We start from the raw sequence: 8,984 nt of genomic DNA on the forward strand, positions 1-8,984 counted from the left end.
TTTTCTGTCCAGTGCTCACCCGTTGCCGTTGGTCATTTCTTCTACCACCCCCAACATCTTCTGGACTGCAGGGGTTTCGTCTCCACCGGCCCTTTTCCCCCAGATGTTTGGGTCTCGAGGGGATGTATTTTAGATATACTACTGTTAACAAGAGATACTTTCTTTGTAATGGCGAATGAGTCTCGCCTGTTTCTCTCTCTTTCTGTGTACAGTCTGGCTACTGCGCTAAAATGTAATTTAACCGGACTAGACCCGCCCTCTCGGGAACTTCACATTTTAGTCAAGTCATCCATGTTGGGACCACAGTAGGCTAGCCTTTACTGTAATACCGACGAGACAGATGCATATCAGGGGGTTAATATCCTACCTAGAAATACATTTCATGGAAACCGTCAACCCTCATGTACTAACTGTTCTTATTTCATTGCGCTGTTTAGGTCTATTTCCAACATATTTTCCCGCTAAACATGGCGCGATGAAATCTTCCCGGGCAGCACCGGTTTCCACAGAAGCACCTTCAGTAAAACAATACATTATATTTGGCAAACTATTTCACAGGAATTGGAGCTCTAAAGTTATCATTCCTGTGTGCCATTGGGGAATCCTCGAAAGTGTAGCCTATTTTATGTTATAATAATCGTTCGATCAAATTAACAAAACATGAAATTCAACCATAAAATAGACACTAATGTAGCCTATAACTTTGAAATACATAGCCTACTAGTGCTCATTGTGCTTACGTCATGTAATTGGGAATATATTTCCTTAAAAGGAAGTATTTCCCGAATGAGAAAAGAGGAAAACATCTGGAAGGTCTTTCTCTAGGCTATCCCTTAGAAATACAGAGGATACATAATGAGTGTGTGTTATAATGGACATTTTCACTCCAGATCACTTTATTTAATGAACTAAAATCTTTAACACAGTAAATATTTATTTAAATTGACGTGTGTATTCACAGTTAAATAATACGGATTGTGGTTAGGCTCCTTATTGCAGGTCTCCTCTTCATAAAATGGTAGGTCTAAAACGTAAGCTTATATTTTGACTTATTTGTCCTTTTGTAAAACACTTCTTACCCAGAATACTACATGACATCAACTTCAACCAAACTGTGAGGACTGGAAACCCTCACCAGTGTACTACAAAAATCAGTAACCATTTTTAAATATTAGGCTATAGCCTAATAAATCTCTTAAAATAAAATGTTCATCATTAACGCAATACTTTCCCTAATGATTCATTAAATGTACATTCAGTTATTCCCATGTATTACTGGTCCCCCCAATCTTCCCTCATTTGTTAATAAGAAGCAGAAGCAGCTGCCTTAGGAATGATACAGAACAATGACATTAGCATATAACCCTGGGTAAGAGATGTGCCAGTTCAGATTTGCCCCCTTATTCCCAATATATGGGAAATAGGGTGCAATTTCAGATATAAAGCACTCCCATATGACTACAGAGCAAAGCAGAGACTGGTATTTTACCCAACCACTGATATCCAAAACCATTTCTGCATGTTTGGTTAAGTTGGAAAAGACACAGCCCCACATTGTAAAAACACAGTAAATACATAGTAATTACTATATAGACAGAGTACAAAACATTGGGAAAACCTGCTCTTTCCATGACAGACTGACCAGGTGAATCTAGGTGAAAGCTATGATCTCTTATTGATGTCACTTGTTAAATCCACTTCAATCAGTGTAGATGAAGGGGAAGAGACATGTTAAAGAAGGATTTTTAAGCCTTGAGACATGGATTGTGTATGTGTGCCATTCAGAGGGTGAATGGGCAAGACAAAATATTTAAGAGCTTTTGAACGGGTTATTGTAGTAGGTGCCAGGCGCACCGGTTTGAGTGTGTCAAGAACTGCAACGCTGCTGTTATTTTTCAGACTCAAGTTTGCCGTGTGTATCAAGAATGGTCCACTACCCAAAGGACATCCAGCCAACTTGACACAACTGTGTGAAGCATTAGAGTCAACATGGACCAGCATCCCTTTTAGAGTCCATGCCCCTACGAATTGAGGCTGTTCTGAGGGCAAAAAATGGTCTAACTAAATATTAGGAAGGTGTTCTTAATGTTTTGTACACTCAGTGTATATTTACATATATTTAAGTTGTTCCCAATTGCAGATTATGTACCTACATACTACCAGACCATCCTTTGGTATCTAATATATTGATACATCAAAATAAATTAAATAGGTGTGAATTTGAACATGAGAATATTGTCAATTCATCACATATGTGTTTATCATTTAGCAGACACTTATATCCAGAGCGACTTACAGGAGCAATTCGAATTAAGTGCCTTTAATAACTCAACAGATTCTTCACCTAGTCGGCTCGGGGATTCGAACCACCGACCTTTTGGTTACTGGCCCAACACTCTTAAAGCAAATTTGTGCTTGATCCAAAGGCTCCATATGTAGGGTGTGACGCAATTGCGGAGCCTCCGGAGGCATGAAAAGGCCAAACAGCTCGTACTACATTTCCGTGCGCCTCCCAAATGTATTAACAATGTGGAGGGCTCCGTATAGCTCCGCATTGTCATAATTGGTTGACGGTAGGTCCTGTATAAACACAAACTCACTTCATTGACAACTTCCTTCACAACAGCTCTGCTGCTCCACGAAGCACAAGAAGAATGAATGCCCTGACTTCTGCAGAGGCCATATCACCATAAATGCTGCATGGCAAATGTAGATGTCGGATTGACCATACAGCGCCTTTTAACTGCTAGGCTTCCTGTTGCCCTGTATCAGACCTATAATGAGTGAGCAATGAAAACAGATGGTCAAATCTGTAACAACAGTCATAGTTCACTTCATGAATTGTTGTTATACTTAAGTGTTGCTTGGATTTGATTGTTACAAGCAACAAAATCTATTTTATAAAAATAATCCCAGTAATGACTGAGGTATTGGTGAATTAACCCACCATGAATGGTTCAGTAACATACCATCAGCAAAAAAAAAAAGAGGACTGGCTTGCATTGCTGACTACTGGCTTTTTTCAAGTAGATGGATGATCATCAATATATTAAGACTTTTTAATAACTCAGTTGATCAGACATATGGACCAGATGAAAGTGAAGGCAGGTAGAAAGAGGACATTGGTTGATGTGTGTGTTCATCTGATGCCTGACCAACTGTGTAGGTAGGAGGTCCATCCTGAGCCTCTAGCTCCTCCCACCTCCTCCTCCTCACCTGCAGCAGAAAGAGACCGGGTTAGAATACAGGGAGGACACTGCAGTATCAACACAGTATTTAGTATACAGTTGAAGTCGGAAGTTTACATACACCTTAGCCAAATACATCTGAACTCAGTTTTTCACAAATCCTGACATTTAATCCCAGTAAAAATGTCCTGTCTTAGGTCAGTTAGGATCACAACTTTATATTAAGAATGTGAAATGTCAGAATAATAACAGAGAGAATGATTTATTTCAGCTTTTTTTTCTTTCATGACATTCCCAGTGGATTAGAAGTTTACATACACTCAATTAGTATTTTGTAGCATTGCCTTCAAATTGTTTAACTTGGGTCAAACGTTTCGGGTAGCCTTCCACAAGCTTGCACAATAATTTGGGTGAATTTTGGCCCATTCTTCCTGACAGAGCTGGTGTAACTGAGTCAGGTGTGTAGTCCTCCTTGCTCGCACAAGCTTTTTCAGTTCTGCCCACAAATTTTCTATAGGATTGAGGTCAGGGCTTTGTGATGACCACTCCAATAACTTGACTTTGTTGTCCTTAATCCATTTGCCACAACTTTGGAAGTATGCTTGGGGTCATTGTCGATTTGGAAGAACCATTTGCAACCAAGCTTTAACTTCCTGACTGATGTCTTCAGATGTTGCTTCAATATATCCACCTAATCTTCCTTCATCCTCCTTCTTCATGATGCCATCTATTTTGTGAAGTGCGCCAGTCCCTCCTGCAGCAAAGCACCCCCACAACATGATGCTGCCCCCCCCATGCTTCACGGTTGGGATGGTGTTCTTCGGCTTGCAAACCTCCCCATTTTTCCTCCAAACATAACAATGGTCATTATGGCCAAACAGTTCTATTTTTGTTTCATCAGACCAGAGGACATTTCTACAAAAAGTATGATCTTTGTAGTCTGTCTGGCTTTTTTATGGCGGTTTTGGAGCAGTGGCTTCTTCCTTGCTGTGTGGCCTTTCAGGTTATGTCGATATAGGACTCGTTTTACTGTGGATATATACTTTTGTATCAGTTTTCTCCAGCATCTTCACAAGGTCCTTTGCTGTTGTTCTGGGATTGATTTGCACTTTTCGCACCAAAGTACGTTCATCTCTAGGAGACAGAACACGTCTCCTTCCTGAGTGGTATGACGGCTGCGTGGTCCCATGGTGTTTATACTTGCGTACTATTGTTTGCACAGATGAACGTGGTACCTTCAGGCGTTTGCTCCCAAAGATGAACCAGACTTGTCTACAATTTTTTTTTTAGGTCTTGGCTGATTTCTTTAGATTTTCCCATGATGTCATGCAAAGAGGCACTGAGTTTGAAGGTAGGCCTTGAAATACATCCACAGGTACACCTCCAATTGACTCAAATTATGTTAATTAGCCTATCAGAAGCTTCTAAAGCCATGACATAATTTTCTGGAATTTTCCAAGCTGTTTAAAGGCACAGTCAACTTAGCGCATGTAAACTTCTAACCCACTGGAATTGTGATACAGTGAATAAGTGAAATAATCTGTCTGTAAATCATTTGTTGGAAAAATTACTTGTGTCATGCACAAAGTAGATGTCCTAACCGACTTGCCAAAACGATAGTTTGTTAACAAGAAATGTGTGGAGTGGTTGAAAAACAAGTTTTAAATGATTCCAACCTAAGTGTATGTAAACTTCCGACTTCAACTGTACATTCCAGTGTTGACCTACATAGAATGTTGACGATATCTCTGCAATTTCACTGACCTTACTACTAACACTGAGAAATCAATGGGCGTGTGTGTGTGTGTGATATATATATATATATATATATAGTGTGTTTGTTTGTTTACAGTGTGTGTGTACCCACCCATTGCGATAGCAGCCAGTTTATTCTTCTCCTCAGGGCTGAGTTGTAACATGGTGTGTATGACGGGGAGTAGAGCCTGTCTCTCGCTGCCTGACTGCAGGAAGATGAACTGTAAAAGGACATTCTTCAGATACTCCAGGTTGGCTACACTCTTCTCTCTCTCATGGTTACGTTCCAGACGACGCACTTCAGACTTCAACAGCTACAGAAGAACGAACAAGTACACAAAGAAACAAGTATGAATGTGTGAGCACTGTATATGTAAGCAGTGGCGACCCGTCATTCAGGGCAGGTGGGGCAGAGCACCACCTGTTTTGAGCCCCACATTTTTAGGAACAATGTTTTGCATATTATTTTGGCATTAATATGTGTCACATATCAGTTTGCAAACAATGTTAAAATATACATATATATATATCGTTGAGTTAATAAAGCCGCATACAAACATGGTCTCTTTTTTGTTTTGAGTAAAGCAGCTCCAAATACAGGTGTTTCAGCCTAGCTCAGTGCTTTCTGTGGTGGTGGTGCAAGCCAGCAGAAAATACGTATTGAGCCGTATTTGAGCAGTGATTGGCTCAGTGTTCTGTCACTCATGGGGACACTACGTCACCGCTAAGTAGAACTAGAAAATTGGGTGCTGCCATAGAGTTACATTAGAAGTGTCCATCCGAGAAGGATCAAGGTCATTGGCCACAGATAAAATGACGTCAAATCACATTATATCTACAGTAGCGTTGATTGCCCTGATCATGTCAACATCTTAATTTCAAAGTCTTAGCTAGCAGTCATCATCATGAATCAAGTCCACAATCTACTGGCAAATCCTTTTTAATCCTTGTCATGTGAAGATCAATAATGAAGAGAAATTTTAGATAAAACGTATCAGTGCTCATCGGCCATAGGACATAGAGATTACACAACAAGTTGGAAATCGCAAATTCAACAATGAGTGGTTTGGAAGGAATCAGTGGCTAACTGCAAGCATTGCAAATCAATCATTAGCCTGCTATTCAGTGGAGTGGCTGTGTGGTCCAAAGTATAAGATTAAGGGTATTTTTTCCATGTTTAAAATGATAAACATTCAACATCAGCCATGCTGTCAATGAAGCATGATGTGCCGCGCTCAAAGCAACTTAACACAGAACTGCAAAATCTGAGTTCAAGACAACTGGGAACTCGGGAAAAATGAGCTACGACTGGGAAAATACGTTTTGAACTTTCATTCAACTCGGAATTGTAAATTCGGAACGTGGGCCTCCTTTCTAGAGCTACGACCTGAAGATCACGGACGTCATCATGATTCATGGCACTGCTGTTGGGACTCTGCTGTTGGGACAGCTTTATGTAGGCCCTAAGTTTGTGGGCACCGTTTATTACCGTTATAGTGCAATTAATGTATTGTTTAGTGTTGTGTAGTGGCTTTGCTGGCATGCATCCCACATTATTTTTCTTTTGCCCTACCAAGATTTACATTTTAAAATTGCCACTAAGTGGGAGAGAGTCTGTGAAAGAGAGCATATTTGTTTCATCAGTACTGTGTGTTTGTACATACATTGACCTGTTCCATCAGAACAGCGTTGGTAGCCTCGGTCTCATGCAGTAGACTGTTCATGTGGTCCATACTGCGTGTAGCTGTGGTCAACTTCTGATTCAACTCCTCTTTAGTCGGCTCCACCTGCCACACAAACGGCTCTGCAACCAATCACACAAAGAAAATGGTCCTTTAGCAGACAGTTGTATTCGAAGACACAGTTCACAGTATGTAAAACAAAAGTATCCATTGTGGGAATCAATCCAACACCTCCGTAGCCTTTGGAGATATGCATGTATACACACGTACCCTGTTTGGGGTCTGGGGAGGTGAGTAGTTGCTCCAGTGAGGGTAGATATGTGGATGACAGGGACTCTGTCTCGGAGGTCTCCATGCCCTCCCCCTCCTCTCTAGCCATGGACTGGAGATCACCGAGGACCAGCCCCCCCATTCCCCCCTGGTCCACGGGCCGGCGGTCCACCGCTGACTTACGACTGGTCTGGACTGGAGCTGGACCTGGAGGGAGACAACACATATCATACAGTCATGCTGGGCAGCGAACAACAATTTCATTCCCTATTTCACAAGTGTGAAATCCAGAAGCGTAGAAGACCTGGGGATACATTTATTAACAGACCAAAAAAAACAACAAAAAAAAACGATTTCACAGGTAGGTGTGTTTGAGCGTGTGTGTGAGGGAGACAGAAGCAGAGAAATGGCAGGTGCCCGTGGGCAGACGGTGTCTGATTGATGACCAGAGCATGAGAAACCTGTGGGTAGAACCACCTGCAGCCTACCTTGCCCTTCACACCCTAGAGAACACACACACAGCTTTGTCTTACTATAGTTGTTAGGACTTTTTGGGGACCAACAATTGATTCCCATTAAAAATTGTATTTTCCCTAAACTTAAAATAGCCTTTTTACAAGTCAGGACCGGCAAAATGTCCTCACTTCTTTGAATTTTAGTTGGTTTACTTTTCTGGTGAGGACTTCTGGTACTCACAAGTATAGTAAAATGTGTCCACACACACACACAGTCTCTGGAACCTTTTGACTATAATTTGCACTTTGAGATTCAATCAAATCTAGAACATTTTACAGTTCAGATGAAGGAAGAGAGACAAGGAGAGGAAGCTTTTTATGACTATAGGAAGGGATCCAGCCCTGCTGTCTCCAGAAGTACTGCTTGGCCCAACTCTGTGTGTTAGGGTGGCACTAATGACCAGGTTCTCCAGATGCCAGTGTGCTAGTGCCACCCAGAGGGGCGGGCAGAGCAGAGCTGGTTAAGGCTGGATGGGCTCTCTGTACCCTTTACACTAACTAACACCTGGCTAGGCTGTTGAGATGAAGTGTGTTCCATCTCTCCACAGCTGCACTACAACACTGGACGAGTAAGATGAAAAGACAGAGACCGAGGGAGGGGGAGAGAGTGAGACAAAGAGAGAGTGTGTGTTAACTCTAAGTGGCTCCAGAGAGCAGGTGTATGGGAGGTGATATATTATCGCTATCGGCTCTGCTCTCTCATACTCAACTCACAACTAGGGCTGTTACAGTGACCGTATGAGCGCCACACCGGCAGTCACGAGTCATGACGGCAGTCAAATTCTACGTGACCATTTAGTCATGGTAATTAGGCTTCTCCAAGCTCTGATGCTGCTGATGGTCATTAGAAGCCTACCAAACTTGCTAACTGCCTGGTAATAGGCACTCTAAATGTATTTGAAAATCTAATCAAACACTTCATGCGCAACATTTCTATAGGCTATGGATTTGCTTGATAAAAAAACAGTTTTCATGGCCTCTATTAAAAAGAGGAGCATCCCATCAGCTTACTATATTTATTTATCAACTTTCTTAATATTAAGCACAATGCTTCACTTTACAACAGGAGTATAGCCTACATGGCTGGCATGAAAATGAACCTCGGGAAAAGCGTCCTCCAGTTGCTATTTAAGTGCACAGATGACGTTTTATTTTTTGTAAAAAAAATAAAATCATGCCCCTGTTCCCGAGACAGGTGCATGCATTACATGCATAACTGCATTTGTAGTCACTTAAGTACAGTGCAAATACAATCGAAAATCACAAACACTATCAAAACAGTCCATTATACTTTTAAAACTGACCTCACTGTGATGATCAATTTGAAGAAAGAAGTTCAACGGCAGGTTGAAACGGCGTAAACAAAATGGACAGCGCTTTCTAAGGGGATGATTCATTCAGAACATCCATATGCATATTAGAGCACATGCATAAGCTTATAGTTGCGAAAACATGTTACTATCAATGTTCCTGAACAGATTTCACTTGGTTTCCCAAAGTAAGCACTGGGTAGCTGCAGGAACAAGGCTGGAGAGCCCACTGCGTACAGATTTTCCGTGGAATAGCAGTGAGAG

General features: G+C 41.5%; 2 protein-coding genes across 5 annotated transcripts in view; both read right to left on the reverse strand.

Annotated features, from left to right (window-relative positions):
• LOC106586532 (LIM and senescent cell antigen-like-containing domain protein 1) overlaps window positions 1-469 on the reverse strand; it is a 43,282-nt gene extending 42,813 nt beyond the window's left edge. Inside the window, exon 1 of the mRNA XM_014173937.2 lies at window positions 20-469. Coding sequence (XP_014029412.1) covers window positions 20-57 — 38 coding nt within the window. The 5' untranslated portion in view covers window positions 58-469. The remainder of the gene's footprint in view (window positions 1-19) is intronic.
• A 387-nt stretch (window positions 470-856) lies between these two features.
• Window positions 857-8,984, reverse strand: part of LOC106586531 (GRIP and coiled-coil domain-containing protein 2) — a 30,105-nt gene continuing 21,977 nt past the window's right edge. For 3 of the 4 annotated variants that reach the window (XM_014173932.2, XM_014173931.2, XM_045707695.1), the window contains 4 exons: window positions 6,896-7,102; window positions 6,608-6,747; window positions 5,056-5,257; window positions 857-3,216 (listed from right to left, as the gene is read on the reverse strand). In XM_014173932.2, coding sequence (XP_014029407.2) covers window positions 3,140-3,216; window positions 5,056-5,257; window positions 6,608-6,747; window positions 6,896-7,102 — 626 coding nt within the window. In that variant the 3' untranslated portion in view covers window positions 857-3,139. Of the gene's footprint in view, window positions 3,217-5,053; window positions 5,258-6,607; window positions 6,748-6,895; window positions 7,103-8,984 lie in introns of all 4 variants that reach the window. The other variant, XM_045707694.1, reaches the window with a different exon arrangement.

This window comes from Salmo salar, chromosome ssa25, assembly GCF_905237065.1.
Source record: "Salmo salar chromosome ssa25, Ssal_v3.1, whole genome shotgun sequence".
Taxonomy (NCBI): domain Eukaryota; kingdom Metazoa; phylum Chordata; class Actinopteri; order Salmoniformes; family Salmonidae; genus Salmo; species Salmo salar.